Source organism: Pygocentrus nattereri, chromosome 15 (genome assembly GCF_015220715.1).
Source record: "Pygocentrus nattereri isolate fPygNat1 chromosome 15, fPygNat1.pri, whole genome shotgun sequence".
Taxonomy (NCBI): Eukaryota; Metazoa; Chordata; class Actinopteri; order Characiformes; family Serrasalmidae; genus Pygocentrus; species Pygocentrus nattereri.
The window spans coordinates 35,968,502-35,990,978 of NC_051225.1; the positions used below are offsets into that span (position 1 = coordinate 35,968,502).

Sequence of the window (22,477 nt, forward strand, 5' to 3'; positions counted from 1 at the left end):
CAGAGAGGACCCTGGTCACCCGGCCGGGGGAACCGAACCCACCACGCCACCATGCCGCCCCTGTTTGCAGTTGATCTTTTGCTGAAATGACGTCAGTAAGCGCTTAAACTTGACAGCATTTTAATACAGATGTACACACATGCGACAGTCGCGCTCATATGTCTGACTTTTTCCCTTTTATCCTTTTTGTTGTGACAGTTTGATTGTGAAATCTATAGAAGACGATCCACTGCAAAAATCGTGGTCATGTCAAATAGTTGCAGGAGATTATATGATATTTATGACAGGCTTATTCAAGGTTTAGATCAGATCGGTATCATTATCACAAAAGAAAAAAGTAGGCATGGCATTGATATGAGAATTGTAACCATGATATTTTTTTTTTTTTGACTGATATTTGCCTAAAAACATGATATTCGGTGGCGTATTTATCGTACTGTGTGCACTGTATTGTATTTTACTCTCAGACAGATTTAGTTCATTTCTCTTAGACTGACATTATAAATGTTTATGTTTATATGACGACATCTCTACATTCTGCTTTTGACGTTAGAGCTCTGTGCTTTATGCCTGTGGTAAACAGTTTTGTTTTCCCGCTCTGATACACCTGAATCAAATCCTACAGGGCTTCATTAGCACGTTATTTAAGCTACAAATAAGCGGAAAGCTTAAAAAAAATCATAAACTGCCCATATCCTACGTTTCAATTATTTACTAATTTTCCTTTATGTGGAATTTAACATTTATGTCCCCAAATTACCTTTACGGCTATCCTGTATTGGGTCCCTTCCAAAAAGCAGCCAGGCTGAAACACTCCTTATAACTTCAGTTTGAGTGGGCGGGGCTAAACGGCTACAGTCTGAATAGGCAGATGGATGTAAACAAGATGTTTTTGTGACATCACAAAAAGAATGAAAAAGGTCTTTCATTTGAATAAAGCGAGTAAAATGAGTTTTCTGTCGAATGGGCCGTGATCTTGACTGAAGGCCGTAAAACAGATCAATAAATGATTTTAGCAGAACCGAGACGTCCCAGATGAGTTTCTGTGAGTGCTTTGATACGTCAAGACTCTTATGGGATCCAGCGAACATGAAGTATTTGGTCATAATCATATAATGCAGGCCAGTTTATCACCATGTTGCAAAACATATTGCATGGTCAATATGTAGCAGTGTAGTTGCAATACTAGTATTCTGTCCGTATCGTCCAGCTCTAATAAAGGAGCCCCTCAGGGTTTGTGCAGGGACACACGCTGGTGCGGAAACACCTTTTCCCGAGGTGCGGTTATTCCGTGATCGTCTGTGAGGAAACCTACAAAGGGCCTTTTTCTCTGAAATGTTTAATGGAGCATAATGCATGAAAGTTCAGCTTATTTTATTCATTTTTCAAACATGTGTGAAATGCACACTCTTTCTGTGACTTACCCAGGCTGGTAGCATATGCCACGGCAGTCACGATCGTGGAGGCGTCTGTGGTTCTATTTTGGTCGAACCGAGTGGTCCGGGGGTGATGAGCAAACACCACGCAGGCTATGAAACGCTGGTCCAAAGCACCCTTTGACTTAAATGTGTTGTAGCAGTTTAAGCTCAACAAACCAGCCTTTTAACCATGATCGTATGGATTGAACTGGTTCTTAAAGGGGACTTCCACCAAAATGTTCTAATTTCTGTGCAGTTCAGTGGTTGAGATACAAACACACTCATCAAGGGTAGTTTGATTTGTGATGGTTGATTGTAGAGAAGTAGGTTTATTTGCAGTGATGGTGGTCAGGGGGTCAACCTGACTACAACACAAATAGTCATTATGTTTACTATCAAAACCACCAGTAAGCCAGTTTTATGTGGTAAAATAATAGTAAATCTGAAAAATAAGTTTTCTTTCAGGACTATTTTGTCATGCAACACCAAGAATCTTCTAAATTTGCGTGAATCATTGAGGCATCAGGCAGCAGGTTCATAAACATTTCATGTTTGAGACGTCTGGTTCCTATCAAGACCACTGTGAACGGTTATTCCTTTCTAAATTTGGTCTAGAATGGAGGATTTGACATGAAACATGAATGACATTGTTTAAATCTTAACATTTAATGCAGAAATGTAGTAAATTTGGTGAAAATTCCCTTTAGTAACATCTTAACGCTAACTTTCTGTTTGGAAAAGTCATAGACAAATCAGTAAAACAGACCAAATCGACCTAAAAGCAATCAATACTTTGCTCTACAGTGACCACCAGCCTACTCTCATGTCTGAGCATCAGAGACAGACAGTGGTAATGCTCACACTACCACTGCAGTGTTGGGGATTCTTACAGTTGAACTTGGATTGATCGGTCAGTTGCTGTAATGGAATCTTTGTGTAATGCAGTTGTTTTTGAAGAATGGAAGCTTTTTAAGTGTTTTTTTGGATCATTATTTGTTTTTTATAACCATGTAATAACCAAATGAAAACATTTTCTTTTGCATCATCACTGAGTTAGACACTGGGATTCTTGTCATATTTGAAAATATGAAATGTGGCCTGATATGACTGAGGTGGGTGATATGGCCACAATATCACAGAACTATCAAAAATATGAACTTTCCATCAGCATTCAATACACTGGACTACTCTAAATCCAGTTAAACAGGAGTGATAGTAAGATTAAATGTCGAGAATTCTTTCTGTAAAGTCATTCCGTTTTCTTTAAGTACTGATGTCCACGTAATGCTCAGAAAAGCATATCGTACCTTAAGTTATCACAATATGATAAAACACCATTGTACTGTCCTCCCCTGTGTTAATGTGCTCTTGTTAACAGTGCATTGTTACGATATGACACTTCATAGCTTATATATGTCATCTGCTGACCACTTCTCACAAGTATGTGCTGTTTGTTTGATGAACCAAAAAAGGGCTCAGACAGACCCAAAACAAACACACTCAGAAGACGTGTTATTAATAATAACAGCACTACAAAATCCGTAGAACACTGCATGAGCTGTGTGAATGTAGCTCAACCCGGTCCAGAGTCAAACATGTGCCTATGAGATCATATTATCAATAATAACAGACCAAAATGTTGGGAAATGTTTATTATTCCCTGAAGGGTTTAAGAAAGTGTGACTCACGGGACAGTATTTACATAAAAATGTGTACAGTTGGGTGCAAACATTGGGACACTTGCAATCAGATTATACACTTTGTTGCCTTCCTAAGTGAACAAATAAGTGATCTAAAAAAAACCTGAAATATGACCTTTTAGTACTAATTTTTAGTGCACAATTTCTACTTGTTTGCTGACATTGGAAAATAAAATAAAATTGAAAATGTGACGTAACACATTTTTTATTTTTATTTTTATCACTTTTATTTGATACAATAAATGTGTCATCAGATATCGGTGCGAAGCATCCGCCATATCGAAACATCATTCCAGTGGCACTATTGTTTTAGTCCAACATCTTTTGATGATAATATGATTGCAATATCCTACGCTGTTAGAAATAAAGGTTCTGTGCAGGTACATTTTTCAGTCATCAAAGCAAAAACAATGTAAATGTTCCCTCAAAGGTACAGCAGTGGTTTTAGGGTCTGATTGTGTAAATAAAGTAAAATAAGTAGAATGAGTAAAATAAAATTAGAAAATGAGTAAAATAAAAGCCTGGAGGCGAGACGGGGTGTGTGGAGTCAATACACCTTAGAAAATATAGTTTTAATGGATTATGGTACAGTTATGTTCCCTGGCTAGAGGTGCTGACATGTGCCTTTGAGGGTACCACCCCAGTGACAAGGGGGTGACTGCACCAGTCACAGTTCAGTATCTTTTTTTCTGAGAGTGTAGTGCATTCCGGCGGCGCGGTGGTGTGGTGGGTAGCACTGTTGCCTCACAGCAAGGGGGTTTGATTCCCTGGCCGGGCGACTGGGGTTTGATTCCCTGGCCGGGTGACCGGGGTCCTCTCTGTGTGGAGTTTGCATTTTCTCCCCGTGTCTGCGAGGTTTTCCTCCGGGTTCTCCCGTTTCCTCCAATGGTCCAAAGACATGCAGTTAGGCCAATTGGACGTGCTGCATTGCCCCTAGGTGTGTGTGTGATTGTGTCTGTCTGTCTGTCTGCCCTGCGATGGACTGGCGACCTGTCCAGGGTGTATCCTGCCTTCCGCCCGATGACCGCTGGGATAGGCTCCAGCGACCCTGAGGGAGAAGCAGCTTAGAAAATGTGTGTGTGTAGTGCATTCCGGTCTCTTGACCAGATGAGATCATGGATTGCCAAGAGTTTTCCGTCTTATAATGCCATATTGATATTTGGAACACAGCCCTTGTGGATTCTGAAGATTGTCCTGAAGATATTATTCATTATTTTCAATAAGGGGGACTTGAGATGATATTCACTGTGAAGCAAATACAGTTGAGTTTCACATTATAAAACGTGTGATAACAGGATTGAGCAACAGCAAATGCTGTTTAACACAATAGGAAATAGGCAAATAGGAAGCCAACTTCGGCCTCTCAGCAGCTACAGGACACAAGCAGCTGCGAGGTGCTGATTCTGAAAGGGCTCCAGAGGGATGTTCATATCCACTGATGTGCATCTCTAGTCGGTTAGGAGGAACTTTTATACCGAAACACAAGATTAGGCTGAAAATGAAGTTGTAAAGCTCAGCTTTTTGAGACAACAGTGGAAATGACTAAAACATGAATAAATATGAAAGTTATTTTACCATTTCTTTTTTAGGTTGTGTATTCAAAATAAATAGATAGACAGACAGACAGACAGACAGACAGACAGATAGACAGATACTTCATTGATCCTGAAGGAAATATAGCAAAATGTTTCATTTTGTGATGCAAAACACGAACATCATGAAACAACAGCCCTGTTTTGAAGACCTAATCAGTTTTCCATAACGTAGCTATAACGGAAACTTAACGGAAATTGTCCTGTCTATCCGGAATACAGATGAGCAATATGACGATATTTTATCGTTATTGTGACAAATTATGTCACAATACGCTCCTGATTGACTGTTTCATTACAAAGTGGATTAGGCCTGTTCAATTGGATTAGCGCAGTGCAGTTTATAATCAAATCATTGCAGTTGTTGGCTTATTATTATTGGTATTATTATTTGTATTATTATTATTATTATCGTTATTGTTATTCTGTTTTGTAGATGGGTCTCTACAGGTTGTAAATATGTCTGTTCCAACTGATTAAATCTATTAAAAGCGAAATATTGTGATGCGTATCGTATCGAGAAAATGCCATAAAGTATCGTGATGTAACGTGTGTGCCATACCGCCCGCCCCTAATCCAGAGGGTGAATAGAGCCGGCTGGCCAGTAACCAGAGGGAACATGTCAAGCAGGAAATGAAACAAGCTTAGCATTTCTGTTTTCCGCAGTGTGAAATTACTGAAAATGTCATACAGCTCAGTGAGCAAAGCTGCTAAACACTTTTACACAGCCACAGTGTTGCCTCATAAGACAAACAGCGCAAGAGCTGATTGGATATCAGGAAAAACAGTGGCGAGACATTTTCCCCTTTTTTTCCTGCCTCGCTGGAAACACAACAGTGTTAGTGATGCACGCAGTGGCTGTTTTTCGCCTCCGCTGACGCTGTTTTCCCCACCGGACAGTTTTCTTCCCCCACTGCCTCATTGGAAATGCAAATGGGGTAAGATGAATAAAGAATGCGAGCGTTATTAGCACCTGGTCGAGGCACCGAGCTGCCAAGCACGATTTAGAATGCGCGAGAGCATTCTGGGAAGAGTCAGCTGTCAGGAGCGGAACTGAAGGACACTTTGTTTAAAAGTCAGAGAAGCTCGCGCTCGGCTGGCTTCTGCAATCTTCTGCTACCTTACAGTGCACAGCCTCAAGCATTCCACTCAGAAAATGCAGCACCGTTTGAGCAGTTTAATTATAGATCACTTTTACGTTCACGCAAATATTAGTGTCGACTATGTTGGGACTGTTAATCAGCTCAGAGCTTCTAGCATTAAAATATGAGAACAAACAACGGGAGCAACCATCAACTCTGCATTAGTGTCAAAGGGGACTTCCACCAATTTTCCAAAGTTTCCATATAATTTAGTGGTTGAGATGTAAACAGTGTCATGTGAAATGGCTCACTGTGGAGAGGATTGCTCACTCATCCAGGGGTTTAGTGTCTACACAGTCCATATATGGAAACTGTGCTGTACAAACAGCCTGTTTTGAATTCACTGTTTGTGTGACGGGACAATAAACAGAACATTTACATATAACAGTTTATGTAGTCTGCAGCCTATGTGCCCATTCACACTGAAGCTGTACGGAGTGTTTTAACTTTGACTGCTTTTCGAACGAGGCACAATGCAGGGCAGCCAATCAGATTAGGGCAGTCGTGGGCTGGAGGTTAGGGATCCAGCCTCGTGACCGGAAGGTCGCCGGTTTGATCCCCAGAGCCGACAGCACATGACTGAGGTGTCCTTGAGCAAGACACCTAATCCCCAACTGCTCCCCAGGCGCTGCGGATTGGGCTGCCCACCGCTCCAGGCAAGTTTGAATACTGCCCCCTAGTGTGTGTGTGTGCTCACTAGTGTGTATGTGGCGGTTCACTTCATGGATGGGTTAAATGCGGAGGTGAAATTTCCCTGTTGTGGGACTAATAAGGGTCTCTTAATTAGAATAGCTAATTTACATACTGTAACGAGGAGCGAGGTAGCGGATGCGTGTGCGGAGGTAAGCGGCTTTTATTGAGGGCAAATCCAGAATCAGGGTCGTAACGGTCCAGGGTCAAAGAGCCAGCACAGATAGATCGGGGGGCAGACATGACAAATAACAGAATCAAACCAACACAGACATTCAAACAGCAAACACAGACCAATACAAAGGCCAGCCAACACAGGGCTTAAATACACAGGGAAAACGAGGGACAGGTGAAAACAATCAGGGGCGGAGTCACAAAACAATGGGCTGGACTAAACCAAAACAAAAACACACATGGACAGGACTGGGAGGGGCCAATCGTGACACATACAGTCTCAAAGGTAACACCATATAGCATGTTCAGTTCTAACGGATGAAGAAAGGTTGGAAAACAGTCAAGCAGCTATGAATTATGATCGTACATAAAACCACACTCATGGGGAAAAAATGATATCCATGAAATATGTAGGTTATGGGTCCTTTAAACTCTTCCGACTTCTGGTTCCTATCACGACCAGTGTGAACAGTTCTGACTTGTTAAGCTTTTTAAGTGTTTAACGTTAGATCACTCACTTAGTTTGCAGTTTATTCATCAGAGAAAATGTGAGAAATCTGTGGAATTCATGTTTACATTTATAAAACTGTTAACTGTTGTCGTTGTATTCTCAGTCTGGAAGTCAGACAAGCCCCTTGGCTCTTTTTTAGGGTTGGTGTTTTCTGCTCTGCGGCGAGTGTGACAAGACTGTGGTTTGAATGCCGCCTCTTTTGTTACTGAGATTATAGATAGTATTGATTAGCTCCAGTGTGCTAACAGTCTGTGTTTGAGCAGCTTCTTTGTAAAGCAGATGAGAGATATCAGGACTCTGTCTCTTAAAGCCGGATTTCGAGCCTAGCCGACTCACTAAAAACTCAATCTAACCTTTGATTTTCTGTCTCACGATGGGATTACGTTTTAGCCAGCCACATCACAACGACAACTTCCATAACCTGCTCCAGGGCTGGCGTTGCGGATCATAAATGGCTGTTAGACCAATCCAGGCCTACTTCTGACCAGACCTACTTCTGCTTCAGACCAGTCAGGGACCAGTGCCGGTCCAGTAGCGTTGTAGTGGCGCCTACTGCTTTTTAGTAAGACAGTGAATTGGCCTTTTTTTAGGTTTTTTTAAAAATAATTTTACTGGTCATATATGATGAATTTGTCTTAGTGAAATTGGTGCTTATCCAATTAATAAACAAATGAATACAACAAAAAAATCCATTGCTACTAAATACATACACTCAGAATGTAGACTACATATGTACGTGAGACATGGCTGTAACAAGTGATTATACAGACAATCTAAAATGTGTTCGACTCCTTTAACTGATTAAAAGATGCCCTCAGAGTAGTTGATGCACATGCTTGTCCACACTGGTCAGTAAAATGGATCAGCTTTCTGTTCGCTACCGTGTTTCCTATCACTGCATAAAAGAAGCTCTATGCTGCCTTTATTGCTGGATGCACTGCAGCCATTTCTGAGTGAGCAACTGAGGTGTGAAGTGTGCATCCCTAGTCAAGCCGGTTTCCTCTCTTTCAAGCACACAAGAAGAGCGCTAATAGCACCCCCTTAGCATCTATAACCTGCTACTCACGAGTCATCTATAACCTATAATATAGTCCTTTCTGGCTGAACTGCTGGCATGTTTACAACACTGAACGGGATTAGTATTGCATGGCGAACTTCTGTAGCGAGTGAAATAACTTCGATAGGCACTCTTAAATCTTAAGATCTGTACTACATTTATACAGATTTGCAGCGTATCATAAAGGATTCAGCTGAACTGATTAGCTAGCCTGTTAGCTCCATTTGTCTCCATCTTTCAGCTCCACCGCAGCTAAACGTGGTTGGTTAGTGTAGTGGTTAACACCTCTGCCTTCCACCCTGTAGACTGGGGTTCTAAAACACCCTACACTATACCAATAAGAGTCCTTGGGCAAGACTCCTAACACCACCTTCGCCTACCTGTGTAACAATAATCAAATTGTAAGTCGCTCTGGATAAGAGCGTCGTAAATGTAAATGAGTGAAGACCCTCAGCTTGAACACCTGAATGTGGTTCAGTAGTCAAAACTATTAACGTAACTGTAAATGAACATGGCTGGTACTTTTTTTGGGTTGTTCATCATTTTGATGTCTTTTACTAGCTTATCTTGCTTTAGTCTTTCCAAGAAAAGCGAGGACTGTGAAGTCGTAGGTGGGACCGTGGCTGTGCTCAGCCTGTAGCTAACGTTACCTGCACATGGCCTATCACATCCATCTTTTAGTAATTGAACATTTTCTGGTTTTGTCATGAAGGTTTTGCTTTAAACAGTGACAAATAGGCCTCCAACTCTGAATAGGGAGAAATCGTCAGAGTGGTCTGTAATTCTGCAGGAGTCTTTAATTGAGTATTTAAATCATTCATCACTTTCCATGCTCTTTCATTCCTCGTGAAAACAATGCACAGAAGCAATGGAGTCGAGGTTCGGGGCATGAGTGGAGCTGCGGCAGAGAGAGTTGTATGTTATGTTCGAGGAATTTTCTCATGCAGTCGTCCAGCTCTCCCGGCAGGCTTTGCTGTTCATGCAGAATACACGATGACACAAATTTGTCACTGGCGACTGTAAAAAAAAACAAAAAAAAAGGCCCAGACATGAGTGCAGCAGGCTTGAGGGAGCGGGACAGGTCCCGGCGGCACGCGGGGCGTTTGGTTTCGGGCGCTGCGATGAATAGGAAAAGACCTCGGGTCGTTAGGACGGCCGGGAGAAGCGGAAGGGCAGCCGCAGAGGCGTGACAGGAGTGGCGACAGAAAAACGGAGAAAGGGAAAGCCATCCGCACCTCTCAGTCCCTCCGGATGGATTAATGAGTTTGACCCGAGGGCTCTCAGCATGGTTATGAGGCATGGAACGTATCGGGTGACTGAAAAGTATGTGGAGGAATCAGAGCAGATGCTGAGCCTCTTCTGCGCTCCTGCTGTTTTGAGGATGTCCAGATTACGGCTGTAATGTGCAGCTGTTTGTTTAATTGCTTCGTCGTATCGGCTACCGTTCGATTGGACAGCTAATTGAAGCATTGCCACAACAGAAGCAGTGGCTGTGCTTGTAGGCAGAGTTTGAGCAGTGAGTGCTCTGCTCCCCCTACTGGCCAACTTTTATAGTGTTAAAATATGACCATGCTGCACTAACTGTGTGTTGTTTATTTTGTGGGCGGAGTCAGTAGCGTAAAGCAAACAACGTGATGTGTGTTTAAATTGAACGTGGAGTGCTTGCAGTGTTTGTTTACACCGATGTGTATGTAAAGTAAGTATATCCACTGTTATACTGGATTACCATGAGCATAAATTATTATTATTATTATTATATTCTATTTTATCATTTTTTTTAGTAATATTTAAATGTTCAAAATAGTTTGGTTAGTTAATCGCATTATCAGGTTTCAGGTTATTAAACTGTTACACTCAAATTTACATATACCTACATAGGGCCAATGGAACAAGGGCCACGGTATCAAGTCTGATCTATATATTTGTAACAAATAATACATAAAAATAAGTAAAAAAATATACAAGCTGCACACAAAGTGCAGTAAAGTTGGTAAAGCCAAAATGTATTTGCAGGTTGTCTACATAAACAATTCATAACATCTTCATGAATGTTTAAATCAACATTTATAAAGTATACATGTTTTACATGTTAGTAACATGGACTACTGGATCATTTTATGACATGCATTTTTCAAAGTAAGCATCGGTTGCTTTGCACGTCGCTTTCGTACATGAACAGTAAATTGCTCATAAATACGCCCACGAACACTCGACTGAATCTTAGTGTTGTGGTGTGTCCATCACTTAATGACCAAAGGGGCAAAGCGAGGTCATTTTTATTTTGCCTGTCCAGAAATGCTGCTTTACTGAAAACAATGTAGTTTTCCAAAATAAAAATGAGAACTTTTATTTTGAAAATGTCTCCCAGTAAAATAACATAGTAATACCTTGTAAAAACATGCGTGCTTTATGAATGTTGATTTAAACGTTCATGACCATGTTGTCAAGTGTTTATGTAGGATGTTATGAATGTGTTATGTAGACACCCTTCAAGTAAAGCGTTACCAGAGTTTCTGGTCTCGTTATGAGGGTCCGCACATTGCGTTATGAGGCTTAAAGCGGGTGTTATGCTCTCATAGCTTTCCCATTGACTTTTTCCTGATATTTTCATTCAGACCCATAGGCGACCGTCTCACAGTGCAGGACCCGGTAACATTTTCAATTCAAACATGTTAAAAAAATCCGTTTTTATTCATTTGTGCGCTATATGACTATATGATCCATATTTTTAATACGCTCATTTTGTGTTTAAGGCTGCTCGAATGTGACCATCGTTTTTTGCCTGGTTTGTATGCACAGCTTCTGCGAAGTGCGCTCTCACATTTTAGGTAGCATGTTAATATGCAGGCATTGCGGACATTTACAGGCCGATGACGTCAAATTGAATTGCTGTAAAGAGGTTTATCGCTGTGTTCATTTAAGAAAAACCAATCTGGTTGCAGAACAACTTGACCAAAAAAGATCTTGACTTTGTGTAACGTTATAATTGCATAAAAAGAGACAAATTGCTGTTCTGTCCGGTGATTCCGAACAAAAACTACAGTAAATACATGAACTGTTCACCCGGGAGTGCAATATAGATAATACAAACTATTTGGGTTTGGATTGGAAAGTAGCCTGAGCATTACATTTGAGCCTAATTTTGAGTGCATACTTTATTATTATTAATTATAATACATTGTGTAAATCCAAAATCTGTGCATCCCTTCTTTGTATAAGCTTATTTAACATTTTTACCGCCCTGTGATCCGTTTATACGTGACTTGATCAGCTCAGACACCTAGCATGTTTATTTATGTATGCTGTGGACGGTTGCCTGGTGTGATCGTTGCCCCCCCGGCCTGTTCTGGACCGTCGGCTCTCCTGTCAGAGCCGCGGGAATCCTCTTGTAGTTTACGTTTGAAGTGAAGTTTGTATAAAGACGCATGCTTGTGCCTCATAAATGAATGGATAAGGCCGGTCTGCACGCCAGCTCTCTCTCCTGTAGCCGAGGAGAGATGCAGCCTGCACCGCATCAAATATTAACAGCGTTTTGAGTGTATTTGGAGGGTGGGGGGTGTGTTTTAGAGGGTTTTGTTGGGCTTATCTGTTGCAGTTGACTAGAGGCGGTGGAGTGTGAGCTCCCTTTGCGTGGCCTGCGTACATGTTGCTGTTGGCCTGTCAGTGTTTCTCCCTCAGGATACAGGTTAGACAAGATGCTGCAGGCTCTTGGCTGTGCATGAGGGTAGGGGTGGGACATTGCTGTTAACAGGACATTGGTGTTGATTGGGATGGGGGCCTAATGGGGGGTGTTAGTGGGTCAATAGGGGGCCGGGGATCACATATGTGAGTGATAGGGATGAATTTGAAATCGCAATAGCTGCAGTTTTAATGACAGCCTGCATTATCAACAATGTTGGCCAAAGTTTTGAGTGGGGAAATTAAGCTCGTGAATTGCCTGCAGAGGAATTAGACCAATCAGATATCAGAAGCAACCAGACGCCCTCATCACAACCAAATCTAACTGGCTTTTGAACATATGTTCAGTGATTAGATTAGATATTTTCCCCAAATCAAACCTACAGGGAGCTTCATGCTGCTTATGCTTGTGATATCAGCCATTTTTCGCTTATTAATCCTTAGAAATCACAGGTGGGGATGTCCTCTGTAGGGCTGGTATCAAGAGCTGTGCTGAAATTTTAGCTATTGAAACATTTTGGCTGAAAGTAGTGAAAACCAATAGCTTCAATCTTTCGAATCTATACCAGGGGTTGGCAACCTAAATGTTGTGAAGAGCCATTTTGTCCTTTCAGCAAAAATCACCCCTCCTTGGGAGCCACAGAATCTCAGTATGTGCTAATGTTTTAGTATATGTTAACAAATTTAATATAAACGAAAACACAGATTTTTTAGCTCTGCTTAAGCTCAGATATAGCTGCTTTTCTCGCATCTCTGGCAGGAAACGTTTCCAAAAGTAGACCAGATTCTGGTAAAATGTCTCTCAGCATTCAAAGTCGCTTCTTATTCGCCAGCTTCGTTTGAATTTTCCTGTTCCACCTTAAATGGATGCAACTGCTGCACCATTTAAGATGGAACAGAAACATTCTTACGAGAAGCTGGTGAATGAGAAACTTCAGACTTCAGCCTCGTGACTTTTTATAAAAGCAAATAAGCCCACTCATCTCCAAATGATCTGTCGCGATTGGCCCCTCCCAGTCCTGTCCATGTGTTCGTGTTGTGTTTTGGTTTAGCCCGCATGTTCTTTGTTTTGGTTTTTTAGTCCAGCCCCCTTGTTTTGTCACTCCACCCCTGATTGTTTCCACCTGTGTTCCCGCCTGTTCCTCATTTACCCGTATGTATTTAAAGCCTGTGTTTTCCCCCGTCTGGTTACGGGTCTTTGTTTGAATTGTTGTTTGACCTGTTTGGATGTTTGGTGTTTGATTTGTTTTGCCACGCTCCCCGTTACATTATTGGTGTTCGTCTTAAATTTTCCTCTTTGCTGTGTCATTAACTGCTACCTAGGCGAGACTGTTGTCTGTGTTGCTATGGTGACCAACAATCTGCATGCCAACCTTCAGTGTTTAAGACCATTTATTGTTAAAACTGTATTTGAAAGATTTATTGTTTTGCAAAGGAGGTTATTTTATTTTTACCTAAAAATCTCATTCGTCTCTTCTGTCTCTCGGATACTACAACATCCATTAAAATCCAACACTTGAGTCATTTGAATTCTGAGAACGAGACAAAACACTGTTTTCTTTGAGCAGCAGCAGAATATAAGTATAAATATTGGCCAAGAGGAGCTCATTAGACAAGATATGATCTTCATTGTCATATGATCTTCAGCAATGTCAAGTATTGACGTTCAAGAAGTTCTCCGCTACAGATTTGAAATGCCTTGGAAGCATGACATAAAGCTCGAAAGACAGAGAAAAGCAAAACAGCAGGAGCAGAGAGGAGAGTCCCTGCGAGCGCGCCAGCGCCACCTTTATGCTTAGTTTACGAAATGCTGGAAAAAATCACAGATGACAGCCAAAGTGCGGCTAATGGACTTCACTGTGTTGATTGAGTGGCTGGATTGAGTGGCACATTCTGTAGCCCACATGCAGTAATAGTTTTTAGTAAGATTATTTTATATAAACTGTTTAATTTGTCTTACTGGAAGCGCATTTTTTCTGTGATAAAGGTGTATTTTCTTTATTACCTTGTAGTGTTTATGGTTAGTATGTTTATTTAAAAGCATATGAAAGGCTGGAGAGCTGGACAGCTGACATTTCCAAATGGTGCAAAAAAGAAAAATGAAGAAAATTGTATGAATATATTTTATTATTACTATGTGACTGCAATTAGCCATTTCTTGACCAGTTGTGAAAACGAGAAGAGAAAACATCTGTAAAAAGTGTCCTAGAATGTGAGAGATCTGAGATCAGTGGCTTAGGGCAGTGCGAACTACTCACTGAGTGTATAAATCAGACAGACACAGTGCTAATATTTAATCAGAAATGTCTGCGGTGCGCGGTTTTAGATGGGGGGGGCGTCTCATTCAGAATTCAGACCTCATTTTTCAACTGATCATGTCTGGCTGGTGAACAGTAACCAGAGTATCAGTCAGAAGAAAACTGTTCATGTTCACGTTTACATGACCACGTTTCAACCTCGCTTCATTCCTGAGAAGTACACAGGCTGGTTTGGTTACTGTCTTATGTTATGACGGATATGTAAATGAACTCTGTTCTGATTGGCTTCGGTGTGAATAGGTGGGGATGAACTGTATGATGAATAGATGGATATGTACATGATTGTTTTTGTGGCATCACAAAATTCAATATGTGAATATATATTCAATACAGTGAATTCAATATGGGCTGTATTTGCTGCTTCGTTTCCATATATGACCTGTATGGACTGTCAGAGTCGGGGTGGTAGCAGTACACTTTGGAACGTTATCATTATCGAATTTCAGGATGCTGAGATTTTCATTTGGAGTGACAAGGATGGACAAGATTAGAAATGAGTAGATCAGAGGGACAGTGAAGGTGGAGCAGTTTGGAGATAAAGCCAGAGAGGCCAGGTTGAGATGGTTTGGACATGTGTTGAGGAGGAATAGTGGATATATTGGTCAAAGAATGTTGGAGATGGAGCTGCCGGGTAGAAGGAGAAGAGGTAGACCTCAGAGAAGGTTTATGGATGTAGTGAAGGTGGACATGGAGATGGTTGGTGTGAAAGTAGAGGAGGCAGTGGATAGGGCAAGGTGGAGGCAGATGATCCTCTGTGGCGACCCCTAAAGGGAGCAGCCGAAAGAAGAAGAAGATTATATCAAATTTCAGCTTTTTATGATGTAGGGCCTTTTTGTTTTTGCTAGAAACTTACCATTTTGGAGATACAAGATTTTATTATACGGTAATATGAATACAAGAATTTATTATACGGTATACGGTATGTTGCTTTTTTACTAACTAATACTACTACTAATAAAAATAGCAGTTCTCCTCCTCTAGAGTAGTTGAAAGTGACACTTTAGGATTTTGTCTGAAAAAGGAAAATCAAAGATTGTTGCAGAAAAAAGCAAAATATTAAACTGACCTAGAAAATGTCAAAATCTAACACTTAACAAATAATTTTAATGGTAATAAAAATGAGAAATAATTGAAATGTTCATACAAATAAGAAATAATTAGAATGGTAATGATGAGATATAGTCCTCCTATGCCATCAAAAGATGAACAGATGAGCACTTGTGTGCTAACACCGCCCCCTGCTGGTGGAACTTTAGACTACTAGGTGTGAGTTCCACGTCCACAAACTTTACATCTAAAAAAATAACAAGTTGGTAGCTTTTTTAAAATTTAATATGTTCAGCCATTAAAATTGCATTAGATCTAGTCCTCATGGTTTTATTCAACAGTCATCAATGATAAATAAGTAGCAGGTTTTATACTGAATGAGAATTTTCATTTTGGTGCATGTCTACTAGTTATTGTTTTTTTTTTGTAGAGATGGACTGATTATGATTTTTTTATGACCAGTTTGATTCATTTTATCAGCCTGCATGCATCAGATAAAGTGTTACTTTGAAAGTAGCGGTGACTGACTATTCAACTCAACGAACGCCCTATAATTCTGCTTCTACGTTAGGATTCAGGTGCAGCAGCCGCATTCACACAGTGTATTCACAATAGCAAACACATCAGCCAAAATTTCAGCAGTGAATTGCATGTTTGGAGCAAAACTCGTCTGTTTGTGTTCTTCTTCTGCCTGTATGGTTGGTGTTGTGTTGTGGAGCATCTGCTCATACGCTGCCCTTTTAGAAAGCTGTGTGGGAAACACTGCCTACACATTAGTGTGGAATAGCTTTGTTTGTTGGTTTGACTGCTTTTGTTTGGCTGATTTCAGGGTTCTAGGGGTGCATTAGCGGGTGGCGTTGTGAGAAAGTGCTGTAACACACATCAGTCAGTTTGTGTGTGTGTATGAATGTTATATCTCTCAGTACGCGTGACTGAGCACACAGACAGCTGTTGTTGTTTAATGCTGAGTGTGTTTTGTTGTTTTTCAGAAATGGGCACGGATCTGCCCGGGCCAGTGGCTATGGCGGGTGCTGTGGCGGGTCAGGTCAGGATGGCGGGCACCATGCCAGGACGAGGGGGCAAGAGGAGATCAGCAGGGTGAGTGATGTCTCTCTCTGACCATAAATATAAATGTTAGATTAAATATTATTTGTATATATATATATATATATATATATATATATATATATATATATATATTTACATGTTTTTATTAATTAGTTTTTTTTCTCCAGGCTTGTTGATAATGATATGATATCAATTAATGATAAAATTGTGTTGTTCCTTGAAGTTCTTTACTCAAACCTTTTCACTGCTCATGAGTTTTCATGTCTGCTCTTGTCTACTTTGTGTTCACCAGTTTCCAAACTTGCTGCACAGTTATATGGTTAAGATGTAAACAGAGTCATTCCGACTAGTTTGATGTGAAATGCTCTGTTCAAGTTGTTGACAGTGGTGGGGGATAGGAACCAAACATCTGAAGAGTCTAATGCCTCTAAAAGCCCTTCTATAAGAAAAGGTTATGTTTATGCTGCCTGATGTTGGAGACATTGCTTGATGGTAGTTTAAATAAGCTGTTAAACCATATTCACAGTTGAGAGGTGGTGTTGTTGGGCAAAATCATCCTCAGCAAAACGATTTGTTTTAGATTTGTCACTATTTTACCATCAGCAACATTACATACATCAACTCCGAAGACATATGTAGTAAATAAAATAGTAAATAAAAATGCCCACATTTGTAGACATTATAAGCCCCAGTTCCTGTCACCACCACTGTAAAGGAATCGATACATTTCTCTTTAATGATCCATTTTACATCAAACCACTCTGACTGATTTTAAATGTCAATGAAACTGAAAAATCAGCAGAGTTTAATCTGGAGGATTAAACCTCCACCCACCATCTAATGTTTCATGTATGAATAAATGTAGATACCATTGATCCTTTTTTTGTTATATATTACATTGATGCATGTGGATTTCTCTCGTCTGGAGAAGCTGAGAGCTGTTGACGTTTATTAATGTTCTTCTACACTGTTTGTGGGTTGCAGTAAGGCTTCAGTGTACAGGAGGCAATAAACAATTCCTCTTCCGCTGTTTCCACCAACTTTAATTGAATCAAGTGAATAACTGCTGCTTGTTAGACAGACTGTAAATCTAAACAGCACCAGATATGGCTAAAAACATCTTGACGAGTGCTCTGTTTTACTCACAGACTGACTGGCAGGCTTAAAAGCACTGAATTTAGGTTTAAAGCGGCACTATGTCATTTGTTTAGTTCAAACTTAAAGACTGAGTGAATCAAATAAAGGCAGGCTAAAATATAGTGACTGTACGCTGCTGTGAGTCACCCTGTAAAGCCTCAAATAACCATTTAAAGGTTATAGGTTTTTCACTTTATGTCATACAGCTCTGTTTCGATGTCACACACACAGGTTCAAAAAGAAGGTCGATATTTAGGTCCCATGAAGATATGATGACAATGGTAGATGATTCACTCCCATCGTCTGAAGACGCGTCCTTCACCAAGTTTTCACCGAGTTCTCTTTGAATACTCGTTCATTAGTTAGGTTCATGTACTCAGCGGAGGGGTCCCGAGCACATCCCACGCTGCAGGACGATCTTCTGCACGATGTGTACAGTTGCACGTTTCTATCTGAGAGGTCTCCAAATCCCCAAAATCTAACATAGTATAGCTTTAACTTAGGAATGAAATTAGCACCATGGTAATTGGTGGGGTTTAAGATTACGTTAATTGTTAGCTACAGTTACTAAACATGCCATGGCTGATCGGCTACATTCAAGGTCAGAGGGAAAACGGGGAACATTTTTAAAATTCTTTAACCCCTTAAAAATGTTATTCTTATTACTCAGTAACTACAGGAACTTCAGGGCAAACTGGTTGAGATATTCTTAGGTTATAGAAGTGTGTAATGGCGAGCCCTTGCCTTTTAAGGGGTTAGTACAGGCTATGGATTTTCCTTGGGAGTGACAAGGATGGACAAGATTAGAAATGAGCAGATCAGAGGGACAGTGAAGGTGGAGCAGTTTGGAGATAAAGCCAGAGAGGCCAGGTTGAGATGGTTTGGACATGTGTTGAGGAGGAATAGTGGATATATTGGGCAAAGAATGTTGGAGATGGAGCTGCCGGGTAGAAGGAGAAGAGGTAGACCTCAGAGAAGGTTTATGGATGTAGTGAAGGTGGACATGGAGATGGTTGGTTTAAAAGTAGAGGAGGCAGTGGATAGGGCAAGATGGAGCAGCCGAAAGAAGAAGAAGAAGAAGAAGAAGTACAGGCTATGGATTCATTAGAGACACCCCTGATGAAGGACTTTCTTACTCTACCAAAACGCCTCATTTTCCAATAAAAGTCACCTTAAATTTTTTGAGCTCTGCTACAGCTTAATAGCGTCGGTTCAAAATGAAAGAACCTCATGCACCAAACGTGTCGTGGCTGATTGATTATGTTTATGGTAAAGGGGGAAAAAGAGTGTAAATGGTATTTTTGAGTGAACTGTTCCTTTAATTGAAGAACGGCTGTACAGCGGACTTCTGATCCAGAACCAGAGGTCCACTCCGTCTCATGAGGCTGTGAAGCTGAACTGATCTGTGACCAGCAGGTCCTTAGCTTCTGTACAGCACAGCAGCAGTACAAAGGACCTGATTTGTAATTCTCTTTGTTTCCTTTGATTTTTCCTCTGAGATCAGACCTGCAGCGCACCCGCAGGCCAGAATGCCCCTCTAACGTCTTCCGTTTCAGACAGTGACGCATTTGCTGTGATGGCATGAACTGAAATGGGTCCTCATCAGAAACTTTCAAATGAGCTCAGGGCGGATCAGTCCCTTAAAAGACATCGTAAAGTGCTTCTCTTTATTGAAGTCATTTAAACTTTAAGATGAGACCGTTTGAAAGAGCATTTTTATTTGGTCCTTTAGTCATAAGTTTGTATCCAGAGACCCATTACGTAGTAGTCCACATGCTTCATATGCCATACAGTCTTTAGTGTTGCTTTGTTTGACTATTTGTTTCTTTTTCTTGGTCTGACTGCTGGGCAAAAGATACAATATGGAAATGTGACTGGCACCATTTGGAAATGCAGTGCTTCCAGATGGTGCCAGTTGCTTACCCTCCACTCACTCCACTGGGCTGATTGTAATGTTTTGACTGTCTGTTTTGCCTCAGTGACAGTGTGCAGTGTATTTCTCACAAATTATTCCACTTTATTACTTAATGCAGTAAATGCATGGCTTGATTATTGGTGTTATTTCTCACTTGTAGCTCATTGAAACAAATGAAAAAGTTTAGTTGGATACTTTCAAGCCATACGCCTTTATAATTGAATTGAAACCACTTGTGAATTTTTATATGTAAGCTGGTGAAGGTAAAATAGTAATAAATTAATTTTTGCAGTATTTGGCCTCACAACAGCATAAGTGTAGCTCTCCTCTGTAAATATGACATGAAATACATATTTTATATCAATATGTCAAAACCTTTTCAAAACTACCGACATACAGTGTCTCAGGCATCAGGCAGTGCAATCACAACCATTTCATTTATATTTACATTTACAGCATTTGGCTGACGCTCTTATCCAGAGCGACTTACAATTTGATCATTTTTACACAGGTAGGCGAAGGGAGTGTTAGGAGTCTTGCCCAAGGACTCTTATTGGTATAGTGTAGGGGGCTTGCCCTGGTCAGGGATTGAACCCCAGTCTACAGCATAGAAGGCAAAGGTGTTAACCACTACACTAACCAACCAATTCCATTTCATGTAATAACTTCTTTGAGGGAGCTTTTAGAGGTGGCTGTCTGGTTCCTGTCACCACCACTGTAAACAATTCTGAATTGGTAAGTCTCACTTGAATGTACTGTTTCACACCAAACCACTCTGAATGACTCGGTTTACATCATAACCATATAATTATACAGATACTTTGGAAATGCCATCATCGATTAATTCTAAATGAATAATTCTTTACAGCTTTGCAGGACTAACACGAAATAGACAAGCGCAATTATAGACAATTATGAATAGTGAAAAGGTGACAAGTTCCAAAGCTGCCTCTCTGTGGCAGAGTGGGAAATTTTAGTGATTTTAGCATGACAATTCTTATGTCTACTGAAACAGTGTACAGGGGTAACTGCTGTGTAATTATTGAATGAACAACTTCACAAATACCCAAAAAAGTAAGAAAATTCTGTTTTAAATTGCATTTATCAGAAGGTCAGTGTGTACGAAATTTGGCAAACACTTCCTTTTGAGACCCAACATATATTAATGAATGAAGGTCATTTTAAATTTCATTGGTGTTCTATTGGTATGACATGTCAAATGGTCCTTGGACCCCAATGATTGCCACTTATGATACACAGAGCCGTATGAAAGATTGGTGGAGTTCCCCTTTAATTTCTGTAAATGTGGAAGTGTTTCCATGCGCACTGACCGATACGGTGAGATCGGCCGCAGTGAGAAAACATCTGAAATCTTTGTGTTGTGCCTCGACACGCGGTGTACCAACCTGAGGCGAATTTCTCTCAGAACGTCCTGTTCACTCTGAACTGCTGCTTTTTAATGGCTATTGCGTTATTCACGCGCACGTCATTCACTCATGCCATCCGCTACCATGGATAGCACACTTCAGCTGCCCACTCACTGCTCTTCAGCAACTCATCCCTGTCTCTCTGTCCTCCCAGCATAACATAGTCCCCACAGAATAACCCTCTATGAACGTCACTGTATACCTCACTATGTTTCTTTGAGAGAAAATGACTCCATGGCCTCTTAAAGGACCCTTAAAGTACTGAATGAATTATTTTTTATCTCACTGAGGTTCACTTACGTCATTCGTGTTTGGTTACATACCAAAAGCTGTTATAATGACCATTTTCCAGTCTATATTTTTTCCTTACAGTTAAGCAGACTGTTTTTGTCACTGTGCCTTTAAGACTGCTGTATGTAAATGAGTTCTGTTCTGATTGGTTGCCTCATTCAAAAAGCATCACAGTTTTAAAACATTCATTATAACTTTAGTGTGAATGGGTGGAGCCAGTTTTTTTGTGATATCACAAAAACATTGAATTCAACACGGCCTGTTTTTGCAGCTTAGTTTTTCAAATAAACACTGAATGGACTGGGAAGTATGGTACGTTTTAATGTTCACACACTTCACATACTCTTTTATTTCAAAAAAGCAAAGAAAATGTGTGTTTTTAAGCAATATTTTAGTGAAAAATCTAATTTCACATCTATATTTTAGTGACAAATCGAGTTTTCACTGCAGTATGTGATGTATTGGCAAATGGAATCAGCTTAAATCTAGTCAATATATCTAATATGTCTCGTTACATGATTGTCATAAGAATATTATAAGATTCTTCAACTTTCTAGATTTTTTAAAAAGTAATTTTATCCAGAGAAATAGTTTTATTTTATTGGCAGATCAATTTTGCTTGTTTCATGACTTGATACAAGTAAAATTATCTGCCATTGGAAAATTACTTTAGAGGTAAGTTGAATGTGCTTATAATGTTCTTACGCCAGTCTCAAGATGAGAAATATTAGCTATATAAGCTACTTTTACACTAATTTCACTTGCCACTGTCTCATTTTTTGCAGTGTTTCCTCAGGAACATGTAGCCAGTCAGCCAAAACGCTTGGCGTCCAAAGTTTTGTAGTTTTGCAGTGAAGCTACGAGGCTAATAGAGCTAATGCAGCTAGCAAATAAAATTAGCTTGAAGATAATTAGTTTAGAAGTAAGCTAAAGTGTCACAGATAAGCTGTTGTGTTGCTAACAAGTAATATCAGCTTGCTGTCTTAAAAGTGACTTCTGATACTGTTTTTAGCGTTGTCATGGTGTTATACAGTGACAGAAGCAACACAAATAACTGTATTAGAGATTACTGAACACGAGTGGTGGACAGTAACTGAGTAAATGTAATTCGTTACTGTACTTAAGTAGTTTTTTTGTGTATCTGTACTTAAGTTTTTCCATTTTGGGTGACTTTTTACTTTCACTCCACTACATTTCAGAGTCTAATATCCGACTTTTTCCTCCTACATTTTGAGAAATCTGTCGTTCCTTTTGGTTTCTGTGTGTATAAAAACGTAACATGTCAAAACGAAAGAAGCGCAAAGCCAGAGCA

General features: G+C 40.3%; 1 protein-coding gene across 8 annotated transcripts in view; it reads left to right on the top strand.

Moving 5' to 3' along the window:
* arnt2 (aryl-hydrocarbon receptor nuclear translocator 2) overlaps nt 1-22,477 on the top strand; it is a 157,649-nt gene that overhangs the window by 3,801 nt on the left and 131,371 nt on the right. For all 8 annotated transcript variants that reach the window (XM_017699567.2, XM_017699566.2, XM_017699568.2 and 5 more), the window contains exon 2: nt 16,317-16,425. In XM_017699567.2, coding sequence (XP_017555056.1) covers nt 16,317-16,425 — 109 coding nt within the window. The remainder of the gene's footprint in view (nt 1-16,316; nt 16,426-22,477) is intronic.